Source organism: Leptosomus discolor, chromosome 1 (assembly GCF_034619465.1).
Source record: "Leptosomus discolor isolate bLepDis1 chromosome 1, bLepDis1.hap2, whole genome shotgun sequence".
NCBI lineage: Eukaryota > Metazoa > Chordata > Aves > Leptosomiformes > Leptosomidae > Leptosomus > Leptosomus discolor.
The window spans coordinates 101064458-101090679 of NC_141391.1; the positions used below are offsets into that span (position 1 = coordinate 101064458).

At 41.0% G+C, this 26222-nt stretch overlaps 1 protein-coding gene across 1 annotated transcript in view; it reads left to right on the plus strand.

The window, feature by feature from the left end:
* Nucleotides 1–2171: 2171 nt before the first annotated feature.
* Nucleotides 2172–26222, plus strand: part of HLCS (holocarboxylase synthetase) — a 124862-nt gene continuing 100811 nt past the window's right edge. Inside the window, exons 1-5 of the mRNA XM_086482280.1 lie at nucleotides 2172–2402; nucleotides 5950–6102; nucleotides 11713–11875; nucleotides 14645–15594; nucleotides 18954–19136. Coding sequence (XP_086338406.1) covers nucleotides 2172–2402; nucleotides 5950–6102; nucleotides 11713–11875; nucleotides 14645–15594; nucleotides 18954–19136 — 1680 coding nt within the window. The remainder of the gene's footprint in view (nucleotides 2403–5949; nucleotides 6103–11712; nucleotides 11876–14644; nucleotides 15595–18953; nucleotides 19137–26222) is intronic.

Here is a 26222-nt window from a genome sequence, read left to right on the forward strand (position 1 = left end):
AGTTGCCTGCATTCAATGCCACTACAGGATTAAGCAAAGCACGTTCCTCATCGTGCAAAGGTTATATAAACAGTGGTGTTTGGTGGTGTGCTCTGAAGGTCAGCAATGCGTGTGCTGTTGAACTCTTGCAGAGAAAGTGAATTCCAAAGCTGAGAGCTTTCTTTTGAGGTTGTATACTTTGCTTGTTTCCTTTCTTTTGATGTGCCTGGGTAAGTATTTTGGCTTCCTGCATAAGATAAAGTCACACAAAGGAACAGTGTATAATGCCAAGTTAGGAGCATTGGAGACTTTGTTCCTCTCTCCGTCGATTATGCACAGGATGTAGCAGCAGCACAAGGCTGGTATTTCTTAAGCTGGAGATGGAGAAGGAGAATTTAAATTGTTTGACCCTCCGACTGAAACTGTCACCTGTTTCTGCCGTGCACTGTGGAAATAAAAATGATGTCAGCGATTCCTACTGTTTTGGATCTGCTTCTGCTGTGAGTGAAGATCTAAAGAAGTAAAAATGTCTGTCATAGCACTGGTAGTGGTTTTTTCACATTGATGCCCACTCCAAAATGTGCAGGACCAATTTGTTCCTTGTTTACCTACCGTGCCAGCACATTGTCGCTGGAGATCCATTTAGGAAATTGTTCTTTTAGAACACCTATTTTAGTAAATTTCCAAGGGCATACAAGGCCTTGAGTTCAGAATAGTAAAAAACAATGTGGCTTCACGCCCTGTTCAGGAAACGGTTGTCACTCAGCTGCAACTTTAATGTTGGTGTCTGTTTCTTTCTTCTAGCCTTCTTGCATTTTTCCACTTGCCTTTTTTTTTTTCCCTTCTCTTTTCCCTCACTTACTAAATATCTGCTAGGATCCAACTGAGATATGTGTTCTCTTCACAGAGCTCAAGGTTGTGACGACCTTCCTCATAAAATATAGAAATTATTTAATAACTTCCATGCATAGAAGTACCAGAGGAGTAAAGGATACCTTGTTACCTCTGTTGCATCTTCTGTAGCGGCACGTGGTGTTTGCAGCCCACGTGGCACACGCAAACCCTACAGTTCTACTCCCTGACAGGCTGTTCTTCACTCCAGCTTCAACGACCAGCCCCGCCGAGCCCCGACTTCATCTTTCTTGTTCAGTGAATCCGACGAATCGGCTGAAATCAAATGCATCCACTTGTGCCCACTTTGCCCTCCGGAGGCTACGCTGGAATAGGTGTGGGACCCGCAGACTGGTGTCTTCGTCTGGTTCTGTGGCGGAGGGGATACTGCTCCTCTAGGATACCACGGACCCCAGAATAGGGTCAGCTGGCAGCATGGAGCCATTTTGGAGGGAGATCCTTCCCTGTTGCTGCACGGAAACAAGCAACGGGTACTTTGGCTCTCCGTGTTTTACCTACCGGGTATATACTTCTACGTGACGCAGAGCGGCAGAGTCCAGTGCAGCTGACGGGACAGCGAACTGGTCTCCCTGCATCGCACCCACCCCGTAGCTGGCACCGTGCGCGACTTACAGAGCCGAAGGGCAGCTCCCCGCAACCCCTGACCGCGAGACTGAGCCGTTGCGCTCCCCCAGCACCGTTGCCCATCAGGCCAGCGTTGGCTTTGGAGCGCAGAAGCGTCCGCCCCGTCCCCCCCCGCCCCGAGTCCCTGAGGAGCCGGGTCGCGGCACCCGGGGCCGGGAGGACGGACACGGGCCGCTCCGAGCCCGGGGACAGCTAACACGGCGCAAAGAGACAACTCCCCAGGCAGGGCCTTTTTAGGGGTTGTTTTTATTTCCTTGACACGCGGTTTCAGAGCGGAATTTTCTATAGGCGCAGCACCGCGCGCTCCTCCGCGACAGCGGCCACCGCCGGCGCCGCGGCCTGATCCGAACGCCGAGCCCCGGCACGGGGCGGGGTGCCGAGGGCGCGAGGCCGCCAGCCAATCAGAGCGGCCCGCCGGCTTGCTCAACCGGCTCGCCCCTTTCTCTCCGGTGCAGGCGGGGCGGGGCGGGGAGGCATGGCGTGGCGTAACGGGAGGCGTGGCGGGCGTGGCGTGGCGGGGGCGCTCCCGCACCCCCCCCCCCCCCCCCCCCCGCGGCCGCTGCTGGCCGTTGGGAGGCCGGGCTGGCGGCGGGGAAGGGCGTGGCGTGGCGGGGAGGGGCGGGGCGGGGCGGGGCGGGGCGGGGGGCGCGCGCGCCATGCTGATCACGCTCTGCTACCTCTACCTATGGGCGCGCTGGGGGCCTTACCCGGCCGCGCTCATCCGCCGCACGGTGCGCCGCCTCCACCGCTCCCGCTGCTCCTTCACCTTCTGCTGCTGCGCCGGCAACCCGGCGGCCCCGGCTCGGCAGCCGCGCAGGCAGGTGCCGCCCGAGGAGCGAGTCTGCCTCAGGATAGGGAACAAAGTGTTTTTCACGGACGAGACGCAGGTACCGCCCTCGAGCCGCCGCGGGGCTGAGGCCTGGGAGGCGGGGAAGGAGCCGTGGCGGGGAGCGGCCTCCCATGTTACCGTGGTAACGGCCAGCCGCCTTCCCCGCCGGGTGCCGGCGGAGCTGCGCGGCGCCGCCACCCCCCCCCCGCCGCTTCTCCCAGGGGTCCCGGGTGCGCGCCTCCCGCGGCGGGAGGGGCGGGGGCTGCGGTGGCGGGGCCCGGAGGGACAGAGTAGCGGCGGTTGCGGGGCTTGGGGCTGCGCCTTCTGTTGGGGCGTGTGACAGCGAGGTGGTGAGTGGCGGGCGGGGGACTGGCGATCGAAAGAATTAACTCGTGTGGGTCCGCAGGCCTGTGCCAGCCCTGCGCGTCACGGGTAAGGCTGGCTGCGAGCCGGGGGGTTGCCTTGGTGGAAGATCTGAGGGCGGTTGTAGCGAGCTCCGTTCGCTGCTGTAGCTCGTCGGCTGAGGGAGGGTGCTGAGGAGAGGGGTTTACTGTCTGTGTGCGTAAGGTGCGGCTTTGGAAGTACAGCTGTGGCACTTGGCTGGGAGCACTTGATAGTATTACCGTAATTTTTATTTAACGTCCTTTCCGCACGTATAAGGCTGTAGTCTAAAAATACACGGTGTGTTTGTGCATTCAAGGTTTGTGTCAAGAGATTTGAGACACAGCTGGATCTGTAATGGAGTCTGAATGGAGCTTTTGGTTACAGAGAATGCTTCTCCCGGTACAAAACGTTGTTTCAAGTCAGGAAAATGGCATGAAAACCACGATCTGTGAAAAATCAGATGCAAATTTCTTGCAAATGGGCAGTGAGAGAGGAGGGTGGGGTGAGGCTGGAATAGCCCATGACGGTGGAAAAATACTGTGCCTGAACAAGTTTCACTTTCCTTTGCATGAAGTAAAACTGGAAGTAAGCTTGCTTCTGACCTTCAGGTTTAGAAGTGCAAGTCCTCTGGCACTCACCCCAAAGCATCTGAATTGGTTAAATGAATGTTGGATTTGTCTAAGTTTGTCACTAAATAGCAGAACTCCTGTGGGTAAGGATCTTCCTGATCTCTCCTTTTTGCTGATGTTTATATGCGTGTTTGTGGAAATGATTTCAGTTGTTACACTTTTTACTTAAATGGGTGTTACTGAAATATATTTATGAAATGTGTCGTTGGCTAGGTGCTACTCTTCAAGAAGCAGAAAAGCTTTTCATAAATTTGGTGGGTAAAGAGGATGTTTTCAGTGCAGTGAAAATAAGATCACAAATGCTAATGAAGTTTGTTTAAAAAAAATAGCCTTTTTGCTATCTAATGTCCAGATTATTTCATACTTTAAAGCAATGGTGATGATCTCAGAATCTCTCGCAGGAAAGTTAAAAACTTAATTCACATTTCGATAAAATTCTTAAAACCATATAGTTGTCCATGTGTTCAGAGGAGTTCTGCCTCAACTGGCCTGGATTATTGTGTTGTAAATCATACTTAAACTAGTTTGTGCTGTTCTTTGCTCCGCTTCTCCTCATTTCTGAAATAGCTTCCCCTTGGTCCCTGGCCAGTAAGCACATCTTTTTTTTTTTCTGTCTGCAGTGCTATTCATGCAGACTGGTTTTATAAGCTTGTCAGTTTATTTGTGTTTGTTGGGAGCTGGGAAGCCCTCTAGGGAACTGTAGTTTGGCTTGAAATTTGACATAAAGTCAACACTGTTGTTCGAAGTATATTTGTCTTTTAAAAATACGTACTGAAAGTTACTGGTTGCATTTGACTCTGGGAATCGCTGTGGAAGATGTGTCTGCCACGCTGCATCTCGGCAGTGTGCCACACAAGGGCTCTGACCTGGCTGTGTTAAAGATAGAGGCAGCATCACTGTGGAGCTCTCTACGTTGTCTCTGAACACTGTGAAAAGAAAAAGGTTAACCAGCTTGCTGCTTTGGCTTCTAGGAAGCTAGCTGAGCTGCTTTGCCTTTTTAAGTAGGTATAACTGCTTCTGGACTGTTATCAGTAACTTCCTTAAGATAAGATACCAGCAAATCGTAAATGGTAAGCTGTAAAGTTTTTTGTTTGATCTTTAATCAAATTGGATGATTAAGGTAATGTAGAGCTTCATGAGTTCAGTTCACTTCCTTGTGGAAGGTAGCAATGTGGAAAGAAGCCCTTGCGGCTTCTGTGCTCAGAGAAGCTGGTTGGATTGGCAAGCTATCCCCATAGACTTAATATTGTGCATGGAGGGACATACACATTTAGTGTGCTATAGGGAAATTCTCTTGTGTTTCCACGTAAAATTTCTGAGGGTGTGCAAAGCATGTGTTTCTAGTACGGTAGTAGCAAAATATCTATTTCTGATGTTTGTCACTTTTAAAATACAGCAGAAAAATTAAGTTCAATATCTACATGCAAGTTGATATAATATAGTATGGGAACAAATCATGTATTGAGAAGCTTTGAGGTTCGTAAAACTGTTATTTGGTCTACTGATTCCAGCTTTTGAACTTTATTTGTTCCTTTGTGTGGACACAAGAGAGAACTATTTTTATAATTCAATGAAGGAAACGTTTGTCCAGTGGTCTGATAAATGGATAGGCTACCTTATGGGTGAATTTATTCTGAATGAGTTACTTAATTCTAAACTTAGGGGTACATACTGAATGAGTAATTTTGGTGCAAATGCATGAGGACTCTGTGGGTTTTGTTTTTTTTTTTTTAAAGTACCGTCTCCTTTTATTTCAAATAATTTTTAAAAGATTTTTCAAATCACTTTTTAAAGAATTTGTCCTAGGGTTATACATGCCCACAAAATACAGCTGCCTTTATATGACTTGCTTTACAAATGAAGTCCTGAAACTTTGTAAATTAGGTCTAAAAATCAGTATATAGTTCTTGGGCCACTTGTGGCTCACAGGATGGCTGGTCTTTTGGCAGATGGGTGTAGAGACAGCGTGTATGACTTATCAGTAGGACTATGTTACCTGGAGGATTGTTACCTAGCCAGAATGAATGCTACCTGGACTGCTATCCAGTTAGAGGGGCCGTAGTGACTGACCAGGCGGGTTGTGTGTTGTGACTGCTTTCTCAGTCCCTGCCAAGTAGCAGACGGTGGTGCCCTGCAGCTGCTACACCTGAGGCAGAAGGGCCATGGGTTTGTCTAGTCAGGGGAGAAGAGGAAAGGAAGGAAGAGGCGGGGTGAACTGCAGTGTGAATGGGAGAGGAGGATCGGGTTGAATGGGGGGCATTGCCAGTGGCAAACGGCCCACAGCAGTCTCAGTGCCAATGGCACAGTGGTCTTGTGGCCCGCTCACTTGTGCACTCTTCCTGTAAAGCTGAAAGCTGGAGTCTGAATTGCTTTACAAGCTTGGTTGTCGCTTTTAGTTTTACTTTTGATATGTTCCTGCTTAACGGTTCAGGCCTTCGTGCCCTTCCCCCCCATGGGGCGTGTGGAATGGTAGAGACCTTCATGTAAGGCTGAAGGGTCAAATTTGAATTTAGGCTGAGCATAACTTAAAAATGAATTATTAAATCAGGTGCTTGCTATACAGACTTTATTTTTCTTTCTTGTCTCTTTCAGTTTCTTGACGACTTCAGCAGATGGAGTCTGCTTCTCATTTCTCCTTTTATTTATCCTGATAAGTTACTTAAAGCAGAACATATAGCTTTTGTGACAGAAAGCATTTCAGCTCAGACAGATAATTTGCAGAAAGTGCCTGGTTCCTCAGAAGAGGTAAGTAGTTCTCTTTGTTTCTTGCATAGAAAGTGGTACAGATGGATCATTTGGTGTGTATAAACCTAAAACACTTGAAGGAAAAAAATCAATGGCAGATAGATTTTTGTGTGTTTATAATGTTATTTGGAATAAAAAGGTACTCTCTGCATTAAGGTGAATCACTGTTAATACTCTAGTTCTGTCTTATGCTTCAAATAGACCCATAGACATTTTATTGGGATTTTTTTAGTAGCACACTTCTCTGGCTGTGGATGGGAAGTGCAGAATTCCATTGTGACTTTGGATAAGGCATGTATGGTTAGATACACTGAATAGGTAAAAAAGTATTTGAAAGTTGTCGTACTAAGGCAGCTCGGAAGGCCATTTAGCTCAGTATCCTGTCTCTGACACTAGCTGAAACAAATGCCCTCAGTAAGATTATACAGAGCAAGATTTAAGATGTTAAGATTTCTGAAAAGCTCTACAAGCCTCCAGCCAAGTGATTGTGAAAAATTGTAATTGCCTTCTCTTTTGGAAGCTTCCTTTCATTGTGATTTGTAATTAGAAATTAAAGTATTACACATTTGGATAATTTTGTCAATCTGCAGAAGTAAGGCCCAAATCAATCTTTTAATCTCTTTGCTTTTCTGTAAAATGCAGTGGGAGAATGCCAATACTTCTTGGTTGGTATTTTATAAATTGTGTTTGCTTTTTAATGCATGATACTTACAAAATGTTATTGAGGCATCCAAAGGTATAAATTAAACTAGTTCTGAAATCCTTATGGCAAGCATGCTTAGAAAATGTTCGTGTCCTAGATGCTTAGAAATCTGAAAAGTGTCTTCTCCACTACTGTATCGGAAGTGCAAAGATGTGGATTTAAAAGATGATGTTCTAAAACTTGAATTACTGAATCATAGCATCTCTAAACAGATTATGCATAAAAATAGTATCCAGACCTTATCAAAACTTACTAAGGACTTGAGATAATGTGTCTCCCCTAAATTTTGTTGGTTTTATGACTTTATCCTCACATGAGGAATGCTTGCTGCCTAGACGTCTCAGCTTGGATGCAGGTCTGAAGGGGGAGAAAGGCTGTAACCCAAAGCAAAAGATAAACTTACCTTGCAGGGAGGAGAAATCAAAGTGGCGCAGGTTGTCATGGTTCCTTGCTTGGGCAGTCAGTTGTTGTGTGTGCTGTGTGCTCTCCGTAGTGAAGAGGATAGAATGGACCTCATTGCCTACTGGAAAGATGCACATGCTGGGTTATCACTGGGTAGGCAATAATAAAACCTCTGGCTGGGTCACTGGGGTACCATAAAATCGACAGAGCCCCTCCATCAGACAGCCTACGTCACAAGCTGCCATCTCCACCTGGGGGCACTGGACAAGGTATCTTCCTGAATGGCCCCTGCTTAGCCCTCTAAAGGGCCATCTGTCATCCTTGCTTTTTGGCATCAGGTCTCAAGCTCCTTTTTGGAGTTAAGGGAACCCTGTCACATGCACAGGTGCTTGCAGCCTGTCCGTTTCCCTGGATGAGGAACATATATTTCCCAGGCCGCTTGTTCTGGGAGATGATCCAGGAGTCCTCTTCTGGGGTGAACATTGAGAGCAGAGTGGTTGGTAAATATTCTTATCTAACCTGAGTGCAGGAACAGGAGAACAGATTGTGCCCATTCCCAGTTCCAGATTGGTGCCTGTGGTCAGATCCTTAGCACCTTCACCCTTGGCCTGTCAGTTCTAGAACAGAGCATGCTTTTGGAGTGTGCTGGTATATGCCATCTAGAGGAGTGATGTCTAGGTGACGTGCTGCATCAGGCAAAATCATTATGTCCATGAAGCTCAGAGTGTGAGGACTGAAGGCACCGAAAGCTTGTTGAGAACTGAGACCTCTTCGGCTGAAGTGTTCCGACCCTGCTTCCACTGGCCTTATGTTTCCTTGGAGCACACAGGAAGGAGCCACATTAGCTGGTTTGTGAATGTTTTTGTTGCCTTTCATGTAAGACTCTGGAATCCATCCAGGTGGCCCTACTTCTAGGAGGTAAACTGGGTAGGATATCTGCTGTGTTTTCTAAGTAGTCTCAGAGTGCACCTGGGGAGTGCTGGGCCAACTTGGAAGGCTGAGGGAGATTTTTTTTAAAACTTTACTTTTTTTTTTTTTTTTTTGGTAGCAGAGAAGTCCACAAAAACATCTGATTTGAAGCTCTAGATTGTTGTTCTTTTGTGGTTTATTGTTGAGTGGAGTTTTTTAATCATGTTGGTTTTGTTTGCCTTTTCTTTAGAATGGAAAATGTCTGCATTCTTAGGTATACATTAATAATTAATTTGATTTGTCAAGCTCAAAAGTGATAGTCCAGGCAAAACACTAAAGCTAAAGAGAAAAAGGACTGCTGGGTTATTTTGTTTATTTCTTCTTCTGTGTACATGTCACTTCTAGCGAAGTGCTTTTAATTCTGCTACCTCTAGCAGCCAGCTGTTGACATAGACAGGGGCTGTAAGAACAGATTGCTTCTGTGCCTTATGATAATTTCTAGACAGAAAAGCCATTCTTGTAGGGCTATAGTGATCTGTGACTGGTTTCTGTTGAAACTGAGGTGGACACAGAAAGCAGGGGTATAAATAATCTCTCATCTCTTACTAAGAGCTAGCCTTTAATTTTGTATTCTGGCAGAATTTTGATAAAGGTTTCTAGTCGTGCGTGGCAGGAAAGTTTGGCCTGTTTGAAAATACTCTCTGAGGATTTTTGTTATGTTGTGACGCAAACGGATTGTTGCATGAGCAGGATTACAAGTCATATGTCTTGGCAACAGCCTTACTTTGTGAGAGTCTTAGGTGTATTGACTTTATTTGTGCTGACACCAGTAACTACTTTTTGCTTGTTAGCATGTCTAATGTTTTACTTGATGCCATGAAAAAAAACTTTGAGAGCATCAATATATCCTACTCACAATTTCCGTGTGACGTGTGGGTGTTACCTGCTTGTACCTGGTCTCTGTGTGAGAAAGGATATCTAAATATGGTGTCAGTCTCTTACCTTCCACCATAGAGAGTAGCCCAGAGTCATATGCTGACGAAAATAGAGAAGGAAGCTGGTATCCTGTATCATAAATGTATCTGCCACATTTGTCACCGGTGATCGTGAATTGCCAATGGTTAGCAACAGGCTCTTAGAGTTTTACACCTTATGACTACAATTGGAGACTTCCCTTCCAGCTGTGGATGTTGTACTAATAGACTAGGCACAGTTGGGAATACCTTCCGTCTGCAAAGTGATGGTGTTCTCCAGGTCATCGTGCAAGGCAGCTGGCTGGGGCAATTCTGGATGACTTGGTCACAGACTTCCCCAGTGGCAGTGGGGTGAAGTCTGACTGGTGCTCCAACTACAGTGATTCAAATCCATCAGGGTCTGGTATAGCCATCTTCCAGAAGGAGACTTTGTTCTCCTTCAGAACTGGTCAGTACTAGTGTGCCCAGAAATATATCCTGTAACTTCAGAGATGTTATTTCTTTGTGGTACGGTCGTGGAGATGACCTTTCAGAAGGTCCTGGAGGTAGAAACTCACTGTTGATGCTTTTACTAGTGAGAGGTTACTATGTCCAGGAGTTCAGGACCTGAGTGATACCTCTGTGGTGAGGGCTGGCTCTCACCAGCCGTGTGTTCTGGTGGGACTGGTTTGAAGCTGTTAACTTGCTTTGTGTTACAGAGTTGGAGTTTAAAGGACCTTGTGGTAAACACCAACACACTGCCCACACACTGCTATATTTTTCTCTTTTTGAAACTGAGTTTGCTCGCTAAGGGCTAGTACAGGTGATGTATTAGAAGATACCCAGTCAGTTTTCTTGTTAGGTACCCAAAGGCCATCCAATGGACTGGATGGTCTCATTTTGGGTTATGCTAGTCAGAAACCATCTCTGAGAGTGACTTAGGAGACACAACCATTAAGGTTGTATGAAATCTCAGTTTCTTCTTTCTTCTTGTTCCCTTGGGAAATACTGTAAAGTCTAAGGTTGGAAATAAATTCTTTTGGATATTATGTAAACCACTTAACTGCAGGACATAAAAAGGTAAATTTAGCTGATGGTCTAATAAAATCGTGAACAAGTATAACATCCAAGAGCTCACCCTCTTTTGTGCATTCAAAAGAAATGTTTTTCCTTACTGTATTTAATCGGTGTGTTACGTCTTGTGTGTAGTGATAGAAGGGTGAACTTCATGAAAGTGGTTTGGTGATGACAGCATCAAAGTGCTGGAGTTGCTGTGTGGGAGCTGTGCTTTGTTTGCCAGTATTTGGACCATATTTCGTGGTGAAGGCTACTTTTTTTTTTTTTTTAGGTCATGAAAACAAGTAGTGCTTTATTGTCTCTAAAAATGCCTTCACAGGAGAACAACTGGTTTGTGTGTCCTATAAAGAATAAAGGCTGTGGTATCATTCACACGGTTTTTACTGGAATTGGGTGCCTTACTCCCCTCTTGCTTTCAGTATTGACTCTTAAATCACTGTGTTTGTAAATTGTCTGACGATTATTTTGTTACGTACTGTTATTTTATCAACATAAGGTTTAAAAGGGGTCATTTTCAGTTATGAGTCAGCAGACAGATTTGTAGTCTTTGTTAATGTGCTCACCTTTCAGAGGAAAACCAAAACTCTTTTTTCCTTTACTTAGGGCTTTTATAGTTAAACTTAAAAGTTGTTCTCCAAGATGGTACAGCAGTGTAGTTTGGGTTTAACAAGCCTCCTTGAAGAAAACAAACCCAAGTGTGTCACTTTCAGAATGCTTTTTTTCTGGAGAACGGAATTTTTGATGTTGATAAGCAGCTTGAATCTTCCATGTTTAGTTAATGCTTCTGATAGTGTGTTATTTTGTTAAACTCTAGTAGATTACTTTTGCTCTTTTTATCAGCATTCTTTTTAGAATTTGTGCTGAAAGCCCTGTCTTGGAAATAATACAAACAGGATTTTACTTATAGAATGTGATAATGCTCTCCTTCCGTTTTATGTGTTACTTGAAGCATTTATAGCCTTTGTCTTTGGGAAAGATGTATTCCTACTCCCAGTTTGCTTTCAGCACTTAGTGTGGATGTTGCTTTGTTTACCTCTCTCAGGACTGAATATTGTAGCGGGTATTGCTTGCTACCTGACTCTTCCTCAGTACGTTCTTCTGGTTGTATTCAGTCTCATACATTGACCTTTGTAGTCATGAAGGGAGTGCTTCTATGTGAAAGGAACTGTCAACTGAAAGCCTTCTGTAGTTGAGATTTATTGTCTCATAATACTATTAAGTGTAGTAGTTGTTTTAAACACATCAGGCATCACAGAAACAAGCCTCGAAAGTGATTCTGCCAGTTTAGTACTCTCTAATCCTGGTAGTGACACTTTTTTTTTTTTTTTGAGTACTTTCTTTAAAATTACTTCCCATTCTGGGGTTCGGCAGTTGTGCCGTTTTGGTTTGATAATGTCCTTCTGTTAGCTCTGCCTACTGTTGTGCTGCTTTTTAAGAGCAGAATCCCTCGGGAAGGAAGGGCAATTTTTATTTGCAGTTTGTCTTGCAGACTCATAATACTGTTGGTATTTTGATATTTTTCTGTAACCTTTTCAAACTGAAAAACATGCATATGCTTTATTCTAGATTGTGAAGTGGTCAGACTATTGCTCACCGTTGGCTTATAAACCTGGTGAGCCTTATAAGTTAATTGCTGAAGCCAGTGTAGATAATTTCAGTAACCTTGGAATAGCATTCATGGAAGACAGGCTTCAAATGGATAACGGAATGGTGCCACACAAGATTGTTTGTAAGTATCTTCGCAAGTTGTTTTTAATGGTAGAACATATTTGTTTCATGGTTATTTTAGGACTGTGCATATAGTTTTATATCTACGTAAAAAACTATGCTTTTATTTTGGCACAATGTTTTTCTCCTGTTGTCATCCTAGGCAATTGGTCGCTCTGGAGCACTACTGTATTTTATACTGAATACTGTCAAATATAGAGATCCTTGAAAAGTTAGACTGCTTTTTGAGTGGGTTTCTCTCTTTACAAACTCAACAACAGAAATAACAGAAAAATGGATCAAAAGATTTTTTCAAGAAAACACCCTTTTGTCTTTAATGCCTCATAAGCCACTGCCAATAATTAACGTTAGTATGGTGAGATCTCCAAGCATCCAAGATGTTGTTTAACCTTTTGCAAATGCATGAATGTATAAATGTCACAAAGGTGAAGTTAGAAAATACTGTTTCTGTCTTAGCTGTTAGATTTACTGATCTATTTGAAAAAAAAAAAAGTACAGGAGGTTTTAGGCAAATGTTCTCTTTTTTTTCAGATTTGAAATAGAAGTGTATGCAAAGCTAAACATAGGTTGAGAGCAATTGCTGTAACTTGAGTATCTTGATCCTTTAGATCACAGAGAAAAGCTCACAGATGCTTTCTAAACAGGGAGAGGCGTAACAAGGGAAAGGAGGGTGGTATCATTGCTAAATGAGTTCTGCATTTTTGGGGGGGTGGTTTATGTCTCTAAGGGGTGATTTTAATGATAGCAAAACTATGAGCTGTTGTGTCCTCATTAGTTTAATAGTTTTAGCTAACGCAGGGATGGAGTTTATGTTTAATTCCACGGAAAGGAGAAGGAAGTAGCCATGTTTGCGCTTGGAACACCATTCTTAAATAGAATTGTTGTGTGAGCTTCACCTCCCTTGGGTGCATGAGATTTGAACTACTTTTTTCCAGTACTGTTCTAAAAGTGCCATAATATGCAGTCTGCAGGGTATTGTAGAGTAGTAGGCTTTCAGGGGGTAGCACCACACGGTTGGTGGGTTTTTTGTTGTTTTTGTCTTGTTTTGTTTTTATTCAGCAACAGTCTCATTTCTTCTTGCCTGGTTGTGTCTTCTCAGCTGTGTTGATAAAACTGTGGGTTACATAGAATAATAAAATTATTTGGGCTAAAAAGAAAAAGTTCTCTTCCTCATCCCCCACAAAAAAAAAGGGGTTGGGTTTTTTATGTTTGGTTGTGGGTTTTTTTGTTTGCTTGATTGTGGTTTTTTAGGTAGATCATAGTGCATTGGCAGAAGTCAGGCAATGACAAAACTGAGAACAGCTAGCTAGGGTGCGAGAGAGTAGGAATATATGCTCACACATGTATCTGTTGTGAAACTGCCTCTTGGTGCTGTTCTGCAAAAATATTCAGGCACGGAGGGGATGGAAGCAGAGAGAGTGCCCCAGTCATTTACCTTTCAGCATGTTTTCTGGCTCATTTTGCTTCAGGTACTGTGTGCATGCTAGAACGGCGCCAGGAGAACAGGCTGATGGAGTCTGTTGATGGAATAGCATATAGGCTGGTAGCTGTGAAATTCTCCTGGGAAGTGAAAAAAATGTTGCTTCAGATTTCTGTTCCGAACTAGGCAAAGGGGATGTAGTTTCAAGGGAGTGCACGTGTTGTTAAGCGAAGAGAGTGATTGAACTTGGATCTGGTGTATTGTGTGCCAGTTGACTATTTTGTTAATCGTCTCTCACTGAATTTCTTTGAGAAATTGGAAACAAGAACATAGTAAGTTTATCTGGCCTTGTGGGAGTGGAGGGAGATTCAGTAAAATTTTGCAGACTTTGATTTGAACTGTTTTTGTGGCTCAGCAGCTGAAAAAAACCTACTCTCTGAAAAGTATTTTTTCTCTCTTCTTTCTTACTTAGTTTGCTCTGCAAGTTTCATGATGACAATAATAATCTTTGTCCTTCTTTTCTCTCTTGTCTTTGCCAGAGAGATTTTATCTTTGTATTTCCATTCTTTCTGGGGGGAGAAAGGGGAAGGTTTAACAATTCTTTCTGTTTGCTAGTTTTCCCTTGGACTGTTAGCTCTGAAGTCTTGCTATGGGTGGGTATGTCTTCCTTTCTGCAGACTGAAAGCAGTTCAGATTTTTTTTTACTCCCTTTTGCTTGTGCCCAACTTTCATCTGCAGCCTTCAGCAATGCAAGAGACATGGTCCAATATCTGCATCTTACCCAATATCATCGCTTTATGAGCTTATTTCAAAATAGCAGCAAGCAATTTTCCACCCTGTCCTCCTCAAGAGACAAGTATTTTTCCAAAGGTACTTCCCTTCCTTCATTTTGCCCTTTGCTGGGGACAGAGGGACAGGCAAAATAACAAGCCGACAGGGTGATCCATTTATGAGAACTTCCTTGTCTTCCCACCCATAGACTATTGTTCCGTTAAGAACACATCTGCATTGTGATTCTGTGTACAGTAGTGGTCGTGTTTTACTTCTGTGCAAATATTTTTACATGCACAATAAATGTTAGTTTAAATGTGCCCTGTAAATGCTGAGTTTTGTGCTCTCAGTCAGACTTTCCTGAAACAAAAGAGCCATCAGAGTGACTTGTATTATGAGTGCAAACTTGTTAATGTTCTCAGGGGAGGGTTAGGATTTGGTGTGTCGAACAAGTGAAATTCTTGCTATTATAGATGATACTGAAATTAAATCTAATTCCTGCTGTGGTAGTGATACTAGTCATAGCTCTTTTAATATATATTTTTATAACCCCTTTTTCTTATTCTTTAACTCTTCCAGCTGTCCATATACAAGAATCTGTTCTAAAGGAGTTGGCACAGGTGGCACCATCTGTAAAAGAGCGAAGTGTAAGCAGTACACAAATGGATGAAACAACTCTTGCTGCTACATTTGGGACTACTGTTAAATCAGGAGTAGGAGTAGCTGAGCCTGCAGGACAAGGTGAAGAGGAGAAATCCAAGCTAGACAAAGAAAGTGGGCATGAAGATGAATCCAAGGGTCGGTCCGACAAAGAGCCGGGTGCTGAAGAACATCATCACTTGCATCTTTCCAGCTGTCATGAATGCCTGCAACTTGAAAACAGTACTATTGAATCGGTCAGATTTGCCTCTGCAGAAAATATTCCAGAGCTTTCTGAGGATTGCAATAGTAAACTGGAAGAGAAGAGTGATGACTGTCTAGCAAGAGGAATAAAGAGAGTAAACCTTGCTGGAAAGCCCCCTAATGTATTGATTTATCTTGGCTCTGAAACTGCAAAAGTGGAATTTGAGCAGGTAAAATCAATCCTTCAGGAATGCATTGATGTAGACAGCTACACCATCTACCAGCTGCATGAGGAACAAGTTCTGAAAGATCCATGGGTTGATAATTCACTGCTGTTGATCATTGCCACAGAGCAACCTATTTCTGAGGAGAACCACAAACAGTTTATGAAGTTTTTATCTAAAGGTGGAAAGATTCTAGGTTTTTCTTCATCTTTTACATTTAATGGCATACAAATAAAGAGAAAAAACAAACTGAAGAAGACTGTTCATGAATTAGTGGTCTCTAAAATGGACAGCACTGAAATTAAGTTAAATCTCTTGCTCAGTGGCCGTGTTTTTGAGGAAGTGATGAAGGCAGATACCAGCAAAGTGAAGACATTGAGTCGATTAAATAATGCTGATAAAGATGCAGTTATTGTTCATCTGACCTATGGAGATAGTGGAGGAGAAGCCGTTCTTTCTCAGGTACTGTGTATACTGAGAATTATTTTGCTCATTGCTTCACGATGTTGTGGTATGCTAAAAAAAGTTCACTTGGTCCTTTTGTGTGCTCTTGGGAATTCTTGTCAAGAGGAGGTATAGGTGGATGTTTCTGTGAGTGTGCAAGGACTCTGAATGCAGCGTGGTTTTCACTTGATCCTCAGGAAGCCTAAAGAATGGGAGAGGATATCAGTGCTGTAGACCATGCAAGATCACAGTGGGTGGTAGAGGAGATTCACATAGTAAGCAACCATCTTCAAGAGCAGAGCTATCCTTTTCTGCCTGCTAGAAGTTCTGCAGTGATATAACTGTGCATTTTGCAGATTTTGGGAGGTGGGAACAGGAAGAGCTGAGTCGTTGGTGGACTCGGGTTGAAAGCTTATACTGACAAGATAAAAAAAGACATCGTTACAAAAATATGAACTGTGGTGAAGTGGAGAGTAAGGAGAGGATGTAAAATAAACCTTGCGAGAAACTTGCAAGAGGTCTCCTTAAGGTTTAAGGTTAAGTCAGCCAGCACTTCTAGAAGTCTGACTAGTGAATGAGAGAGTCCCAGCCTCTATTACTTGTTGCATGCCATGTCCGGGAACACTGTTGTACAGTTCTTGCTTGAGCAAGTTACTACACCATAAAGGTTAGTCTTTGACTGTACGGAAATGCCATTGTTGATTTAGGTCTGTTGGTTCTTTTTTTTTTTTTTTTTTTTTTTTTTTTTTTTTTTCTGGTATTGCTACTGTTTTCTTAGTTATATTCTGTTTGTATCTTTGTGTTGTGAATGAAGCAAACCATTTGAAGGTTTCTTTAGCAGTGTGGTGATTAAGGCTAATTTCTAGATGGGTGTTAGTTTCATGGTGTTGGCTTTCCTGTTCTGTCATGTGAAAACCCAAACAAACCACATTTATTCAACTGGGATATGTTTTCTTTCTATTTACTATTAAAAACTTTGGGTTTTGTTTCCTAAACCGACATGTTTTCAGTCAGTAATATATGCTACTAAGTTTTTGTTGTGTTGTTTTGGTTTTGTTTGGGTTTTTTTTGGAGGGGCAGAGAATCTAATCTGCTGGAAGCTTCCTTTTTTGTTTCCCAAGTCTTCCTTCAGGCTTTAAACTTCTAACTGTTTAACATTCTGCACCTAACAAATAGCTCAGAACACCTGGGAGACAGGACTGGGGGAGTCTAGAATGAGCCAAAATCTTATTAATTCCAAATAATATCCCAACAAATAGGTACCTTTCCAGTGTTATGGTGTTGTGATCTCTGCTAAAAAACCCCAACAACCAAACAAAACCCACACCCCCTCTAGGAGTTGGATGACCGATAAGTTCACGTGTTCATGATCTTTTTTGTTATTGTTACTCTCTGTCTTCCTGGATAATGAGTGAGGAAGCTTCCATGGCTGTATTAAAGGTAAATGTTGTTCAGTGATTATTTAAATATTCACGGATATCTGGCTAAAGCTTAGGTGATGGAAAGGCTCATAAGAGTTACTGTTAAATTTAGACACTAAGTCTGTGCCCCAGAACTATGCATCTGCCTGGGTGCATAACCTGTGCTATTAAACCTAGAAAGATATCAACTATTTCGTAGTAAAACTTTTAAAGTGAGCCTGAAGGCAACTTTCATGTTTTGAGTTAGCCTCAGTAGGAGCAGAAGTAAACATTTTATTTTTAGCATGGCTGTTTGCAATTATATCACTTCCCTTACTCTGTCTTTGCTTTCAAGCAGGACATTGAGAAAAGCAGAGGAAGGTTTAGTTACCAGTATCTAAGTAGATGAGGAATATAATGGAGAACAAACTTTGTGAAAGATTCTAGGACCTAATTTTACCAATATTTTAGTTACAGAAGAACTTTCTCAGGAGCCCAGAGCACTCAAATTTAGCTGCTTACGTATCAGGTAGCATACACTTTTCTAGCAATTACGCAATTCAGAAATATTCATCAGGTTTCTTAGAAGTGTTTTTGTCTCTTATCAGTTTATCAGATTAAATCTACCAGCTTTTTGGAAACTGTTGTACATAGTAGCACGTTTCTAGCTTTCTGTAGGAAGCTTTGCCACCCGTGTGCTGTATGCTTGCACTAGAAAATTGATTAGCTACTGTTGCTATCCGTTTCTGCAAGTTCCATGGTAAAACCTGCTTTGCTGTACCGTTTAAATTGACCCTTCTGCTGTAGTAAAACTTAATACTGCAGAGGTTTTCCCCAGAAAAAGGGCGTTACAGTATAGCTTCAAAAATCAGATTAAAAGGATTAGTGTGTCATTTTATAATTTTTAAATGACTTCCAGTCTGGATTTGAAAAGCCTTATTGTTTTCTCTTCAGGGATCTGGCAATGACATCAGCCATTAAATATTCTGTCACAGACTTCTTGTTTCCCTTTTTTCTGTGTTCTTCTGTTTCCCCTCCAACTCATTTCAGCATATTTCCTTGAAATTCAGTGAAGTAGATCATACAGGAAAGATTAAGAACATCGTTAAAATGTGCAAAATTGGAGAAATGAACAAAGATAATAGCTTGTGATATTCATTGAACAAATATGCATAAAGTAGGGTACAAAGGCTTCTAAATATCTTTGAGCGCTTATTTAAAAAACAAACTAACAAAAAAATCATGAATCACAAAACCCCACCAAACACAAAACCCAAAACACAAACCAAAAAGGAGGTGTAGAAGGGATTTGGGTTTTTTTGCTTCTGCATTTCATTTCTACTTCTAAGCATCTGCTTCAGCCCTGAGAAGTGATTCTTTTACAAGGTGGTATTCTGAGATTCTTAGTTCTTTTTCAGACAGAAGCATTTCTTTATCTGCACTGATTGCAGCATAATTCATGTGACACAGTAAGGATTTACTCAGCCTGAGTTCTACATATCTTGTGCAACCTCTGTTAAAGCGCTTCCAATTTTAATGCAATTCTACTCTTGTACGAGCCAGAATACGACTAATATCGCTGTTTGGTTCTAGGTTGCTAGCAGATGTGAAAAGCAGGAGAAGTTTTCAGTTGGTACATACAAGTTTGAACAACTTGTCCAGGAGAAGAACAGAAGGGACATTTTGTGTAGATTTCAGAAAAACTGTAGTGTACTGGCAACTGTGATCCCTGAATTGGAAACTATAAATATATGGGTATTCCCTAGTTTATTAGGATAATAAAGCCCTACTTGTATAGATATGATGAAGACATGAGAAGCTTTTAAATTGCACTAGTGAGACTGGATAGTTCAGCAACCACAGTCAGGACAAAGCTGCTTTTGCAACTGTTGTGCTTATCTCTCTCTGCCACACTAAAATGTGTAATACCAATAAAATTGGGGGTTTTTTTTATTCCCTTTGCACATATCTTCCCAGGCACATTTGGAACTGGATATCAATTCTATGAATGTCCTAACTGAAGAGGATTTTAATTTGCTTAAGAGAAGCAATACCAAGCGATATGAAGTTCTCAAGGAGATCCTAGTATCACTTGGCCTGAGTTGTGAATTAAGTGAAACTCCTACATTGACACCTATTTACCTTTTCTCTTCGGATGAGGTAAGGCTTCTGCTTACATTTTGGTTGTTTGAGATTTACCCTACAAGAAAAATTCAGTGTTCACTTAAATACACCTTGTTTTTTATGTGGTATTTTTGTTTGGAGATGTTTACATATGTATTACAGGTAAGTAAAAAGTTTAATTTCTACTCTGCCACTATTTTATTACCTGATAATAGTAGTTTTGAATTTAACCATGGGGAGATTGTGCAAGGTTAACTTTTCAACTATATTTGCTATATTTCTGTTTATGTTTACTTGCATGTTTCTGCAGTATCAAAACACAAGGCTATGGTAAGCTACAGAAAGAACTGATTTAAAAGACAGGATTTGTTTTACTTTTAAAATGGAGTAGAAATTGGTATAGTCTGGCAGCAAAAGTTCAAACCTAAATTATAGAGAATGGTGTAGAGACCAAAACTGAAAGACTTGGGTAGATGAAGCTCAATGAAGAGCTTTATTCCTGAGGATGTTGTAATATTTCCTGGAAATAGAATGGCTTCTTGTAATTCAAATAGTCAGCTGACTGTTCTGGAGTTCTCAATTGGAGACATTGCTGTGAAGAATTGTGAAGAACATATAAAGCAGTAATTATAATTTTTTTTTTTTTAAACATTACTTCAGTTATGTGAGAACCGTATTGTACTCAGGCTCTTTGAGGTTGTTGTTTCCAAGTAGTGCTGTGACTACTTGCTCTTAGCATAGAATCACAGCGTGGTTTGGGCTGTAAGGGACCTTAAAGACCATCTCATTCTGACCCCCCTGCCATGGGCAGGGACACCTTCCACCAGACCAGGTTGCTCCAAGCCCCATCCAGCCTGGCCTTGAACACTGCCAGGGAGGGGGCAGCCACAGCTTCTCACAGAACTACGGAATGGTGGGGGTTGGAAGGCACCTCTAGAGATCATCTAGTCCAACCCCCCCTGCTAAAGCAGGTTCACCTACAGCAGGTCACACAGGAACGCGTCCAGGTGCGTTTTGAATATCTCCAGGGAAGGAGACTCCACAACCTCCCTGGGCAGCCTGTTCCAGTGCTCTGTCACTCTCAGAGTAAAGTTTTTCCTCACAATCAGCTTGTCTGAGTCCTGGTCCTTTTCTGTACCACCCTTTTATTAGCACCCTTATGTTATCTTTAGGGGAACACAACTATAGAAGCTCCTACTTGGATGCCTGTTTCCAGCAGTATCATATACAACATTCTTTTTTGGCTACAGGGTCAATCAGTGAACAAAGCAACATATTGCAGCTGAATGTTTTTAAATAACTTGGATGATATTTTACATTTAGATTGTACTTTCAAAACACTGTTCATTAATCCAGAAGGTGGGTATGATAAGCATGGTACAATTTACAGATTGAGAATATGTGATATGTGACTTCATAGGATGGCAGGCAAGTCAGTAGCAGATCCAGACTAACTGACTAAAATACTATTAATAAGTGTATCTGTAAATTCAAATCTGCAGTTGTTTTCTGTGTCTCTGAAGGTACTGCCAAAACTTTCTACTGGTGTGTTAAGTAATGCTCTCCTATAGCAACTTGGATTGCATGATTGATCAAAATTAGGCAAAATGCAGAGAGCTTATTTTTATTCCCCTTGAATGATTGCTCTTTCATGTGTGCCGAACTGCCAGATCCATCTCCACTTGACAATGGTGAAAATACTGTTGGAAGTGCTTCTATTCGGCCTTCTGCTTGAAGCAGGGCTGTTGCCAACAGTAGATCAGGTCAGCCATGCCCTTTGTCTGGTTGAAATTGGCTAATTTCTGTCCAAACTTGCCATCTAGTGGCATATTACAGGGTTGCAGGTCATCTATTAAAGATATTTTTCCAATATATGCTGTATAGTTAAAAAACTAACTTTGGTATAAACTTTAAGTGTTGTTTTTCCACAGTTGTTGTGTTGTGTTTTGGTTTTTTAAATAGTAGTTTTTCTGTGCTGGTATGTGCAGTCATTGCTTTACTGTCTTTCGCTTTAGCCGTGGCATGCTTCCAGAATATTGTGTGAGAGGAAGCTGCAACTTGTGTGTAAAAACTACAGTTAATAATGAGGACATAACATATGAAAATAAATAAGGAGTATGTAACAGTTCACTTTCCAGAAAGTTTTTTATTTTTATTCATACATCTTGTTCTACATAGGTGGTCTTGCTTTCCTAGAGAGGAAAGACATACCAGAAATGTACCTGACACGTGAATAATTTGAGGACATACTTAAACTTGTTCAAGATCAGAGTGAGTCAGTAGTACTGGAAATGGAGGAAACTGTCTTGGAAGCTCGAACTTCCTTCTTCTTTCGTCACTATTTATATGGAGAGCTTGTCCAGTACAGGTCACTGGGGATGTATTGGGCAGTATATTCCTTCCCTCAGAGATTGTCCAAGTAATGCTTACTAACAGCAAGTGACTTGTGGATGATTTTGGTATGCTTCCCTGTAATAGAAATGTCATAAGGAGTCAAGTAACGATCAAGCAAGCTCAATGTCCTGTTAACGGTTCCAAAACTGGAAGAATGGTAAATGCTCTTCTTGTTTTTAAGAGCTGTCAGTTCACTAATGATTCCTCACCCCCAAATTGGAGGTTGCATCTGTACCAGTATGTTTTAAAAACTGCTGGGAGACCTAACCTTGTCAGATTTTTCTAGTTAATTTGAGAAACTACAAGCTCGTTTTGCTAATGTGGAAGAAATAATAATTGATTTTGCTCTGCATTTTCTACTCCATTAAGAAGAAAATGTAGGTTGGGGTTTTTTGGTTGCTTTAAAAGTCTTTAAATTTAAAGTGCTAGTTTGGTTAGTTTTTTCTTTCTGATCTGTAAGGTTTGGTTTACAGTAGAGCTGTACCCTGTTCTGTGTCATGTCCTTGGTTTCTTTTCCCCACCCTCTTTCCTCCTTTATCGCTTCAGAACTTTAATCAGATGTATTTTGTACTACCTTGTGGACATCAAATAAAAACTTTCTCAACTTTATTATATGAATAAATAGCTTCTCTTGTCTTTTCTTCTGCCTGTGGTTCCTGAACAATCTGTGTCTCTTTGCATCGTTGTTGTGATGCTGTTACTAATCCCATCAAATCTATTATGCTGGTTGGTATAAATCTGATTATTAAGACTTTCACATCTTCCCGTCTACTCTCAGGGTCTTTGACGGTGCCTTTTGCAATGTAATTTTTAGCTGCTTCTGAGGGGTGGATTGGAAACTTTTTGTTTGTTTGTTTCTCCTTAAGATTCATGTTTTGAAGTTTTAGTTTCCAGTTTGTGTGGTTATCATATATCTTAAAATCACAGTCTTACTACATAGATTAAAAAAAGGCCAATAAAATATGAGCAGAACTGGCATTAGCTTACCAAAAATCAGTGTAACTTCAGAATTTGGAGAGAGAATGTCTTTAATTCCTTAAAAAAACCCAAAAAACAAAAAAAACAAAAAACCCACCAAAAAACCCCACAAAACCCCCCCCAAAAAACCAAAAAAACGGCAGCTAATTCTGGGGAGAAGAGTTGGGTTTTGACTTTAAGAATCCAGGATTTCATATGTTATCTATTTTTAAAAAATTTATATATAATAGAAACTGTGGGCTAGTTTGATATATGAAAATAAGCAAGAGTATAATTATAATTAACTTGCACATAATTAAATTTGAATGTAGTGTCCTTTTCTTTGAAAAAAAGACTTAGAAAGGCAGATGTTGTTATTTCATGAAGAGTTATGAACTTTGTAATGCACTTTTTGCCTTTGGCATATGAAAAGAAAATTTTAGTTTAGGGTTGAATGTAGGAGACTTAGGAAGAAATCTTTAAACCTTGACAGTAATTTTGAAAATTACACAATTAAATTTTATCACTCAAGAAAAATACATTAGGAATGGGATGGTCAAGCTTTTAAAAAAGCGGTATAATTGACTGTGTGTGGCTTAGCCAGACTAGACTTGTGCTGCTGATATTGTTCTAAAACAGGCAGAGATTTCTAGCTGTGCTATATTCAAGTTGGAGATCGGGTGAGTTGGAGGCTGTACTAAGTAAGCACTGAATGTCATGTTAGCTGTTGAGTATCTTTCTGAACAACAGAAATTAGATCACTTTATTACCACTGTCAGGGTAACAATATTTAGGTTGCTTGTCAGTAGAAAGTTAAAATTTCAGATTGAAGTGTCAGACTAGCAAATATGATGTATTATATTTTTGTGTGTATTCCAGTTCACAGATAATGTTACTGCTGTGATGGATTCCCATATCTTGGGGATTTTCAGTTTTACTCTGAGGTTTGTTTTTCTACTTTCTTTCTTCTGTGTTTTTCGTTCACCTGGCTTTTTCTTAAAGTGTCCACAGGCTCTACCAGTCTGAGATTGAAATTTTGGTAGTATTATGGCTTCGACTTCGAATAAAAACTCTAATATCCAAATAATCGATGATCATGTCCATATCTCTTAAGAGGTCTAGGTCTCACCACGTAGGATTACGCTAGTCAATCCTCAGCTAGTGCTCATTGCTGTTGAATGATTGCTGTGTACTTTTTGTTTCTGATCTCCTTTCTTGTAAATAGAGTATAAGGTGGGAGGCCTGGGAAGTAAGAGCACTTGAGGCAACTCTTTCATTGCAAGACTTTTTGCACTAAGGCTTACAAGCATGGTTTGCTTCAGATAGACAGTTAACTGGGAAAACCCCATATTATGTTGATACAGTGCTGCAACAACAATGAAGGCAGTGTTTGAACCAGGAGCAATACAGTATGAAAGGCAGGTTACTTGCTGGTTAAAAGTTCAGTTAAATCTGCACAGCTTGTTGGTGTTAAATCTAATTTTAGAGACAGGTATTGATAGTGAAACACAGCACTTTTTTCTTTCCCTCTTTCTTTGAACTGGTATAAAGCACTTAAGCAAATTTTAGACTTGTACATTGCTGTAAAAAGAAAATTCTGTGTCACTGTGATGCAGGGTGAACTCAAAGTGTTGAAACAAATGGTGATCACTGTAAGCCAGTTGTCTGGCACCCATATGTTCAGTGGCAGCTTCAAGCATAGAGATCTGATTTTTTCTGCAGCTTTGCCTTTAAACGCTCAAATATTTACTCTTTTGCATTGCTGTCTTAAAGGATAATTTTTCAGACATAAATGCTAGGATTGTATTTTATTGCCATAAGTTTCAGCATGACATCTTCTAGGTTTCAAAACAAGAATTCACTGCTTGAAGAATGAGATTGTCAGAATAGCACTTATTTCCATTAGGAAGTGTATTACACTCACACATTTGCTGATATGAATCCTCTTAAACTTGACTACTAACTCCTCAGTCACTTTTTTTCAGTATCTTCCAAATGGATGGTGGCCAAATGATGAAATGTAGTGAGTCTTCATTACTTCGGCTCAGCTAGTAACTGTCTCTTAAACAGTACGTTCTTCCAAAATAACAAGCAGTCAATACAAGCATATTGGCTGAAGCTTGAAGTTGGGGGGTTTAACTCTTGTTTATTGGAGGCAGAAAGAATAATCAAAAAGTACAATTGAACGTACCTCTTGAATTTCAAATTTTCCTCTAAAGGACACTTTTTGAGGTACAGAATGCTGCTCTCACAAGGGTAATGCAGTGCGAAGACAGCTTTGTGTATTATTTGCTGGAGCACAGTCAGGATTCAGTTGGACCAAATTTACATGTCTTGAGCTGCAGTTTTGATTCTACGATGGCATCGGCCGTTTTTAAATTCCAAGTCCATTATGTCAGCAGAGAGAGTATGAAGTTACTTTATCCTGAATAAATCTTTCTTTGAGGATGGGAAATTTGAACTCTCAGCTAACGCTATAATGAACCTAGATTTCAGGGTACGTTTTGAGACAATTATTTCTGAAATATTTCCATGGTTATTAATATGTATTGTAGAACTTGAGATTCAACTGTGAAACTTCAGTGTTTTTTAAAAATTTCCAGTGCTAAATAGTTAAACCGAAACACCAAAGCCTTATTTTTATTGCTATCCAAGTTTTCATGTTAAAAGTGAACCAGAAATGTCAAATCTACAAGATAGGAGACTTGCTTATTTTCTTCTGCCATCTTCAAAGCGTAAGCATGGTCCCTGCCTTTTTAGCCTTTAGGACAAAAAAGCAAGAGCCCTTTGGAAGTATTTATTCCAGAAAGAAAATTTGCTCTTTGTTCTAGCTCAGAAGTAACTCGAGAGCAGAGGAAAATGTTGAGTGAAAAGCACACCACGTGAGAGATCTGAAAGGATTCTGTTGATCACTGACAAGTAGTTTGTGTCTAACATTTTTACTTTTGTTATCATGTTCTATGTATTATTTCAAACGAACAGTGCATTGTTGCCAGAAATCTTTTGTGTGTACTTGAAAACTTTGCCAGTTTGACTAGGAATGAAAATGTCTTTTATGGCAAAGTTGCTTCAGGGGAAAAAAAAAAAAAAAAGTAGCTACAGCAATGTAAATGCATCTGCACCAGTAAAAACGTGTATTTGCTGGAACAGCTTATTCTTTTTGGGAAATGGATTTAATGTATGCCATGTGTGGAACTCTTTTTGCTGTTAAAAGCTGTGTTTCTACTAGTCTGGTTAGGCAATGCAGTGCATTTGGCAAACTATTTGTGTTCTGACAGGTAGTGTGCTTTTTCTTTTAAGTAGCTTTCTGAAGAATTTATCTGTAAAACTTAACCCAAGGACTGATAACAAATTACTGTTGATTACAAAATATTTGTAACTTAACTCAATGTGTTTGGTGATTTTCCATAATAAACTCGAAAGTATTTGGCTTGCAAGGCTTTGAGTCGTGTGTGTGTGTGTGTGTGTGTGTGTGTGTGTGCAAGTTTCCTTTTGTTTGGTTTGTATTCTTCCACGTCTCCTCCTCAAATTAACTTTTGTTTCTTTGTAACAAAACTTGCAAACCCAGAGGGCTCACACCCCTCATAAACCAAAACTTTTTCAGTGGTGTTGTCATTCAATGAAAAGCTCTTTGTATCAATGTCTGGATTGTAGCAATAGTCCCTACTGTTTGCTGGTGTTTAAGTGTGGTTCTGAAAGGAATGGCCCTTTAAGAGGGAATGGTTGTTTGACAGCCTGTAGCTGCTTTTTTTTTTTTTCCCCCCTCCATCA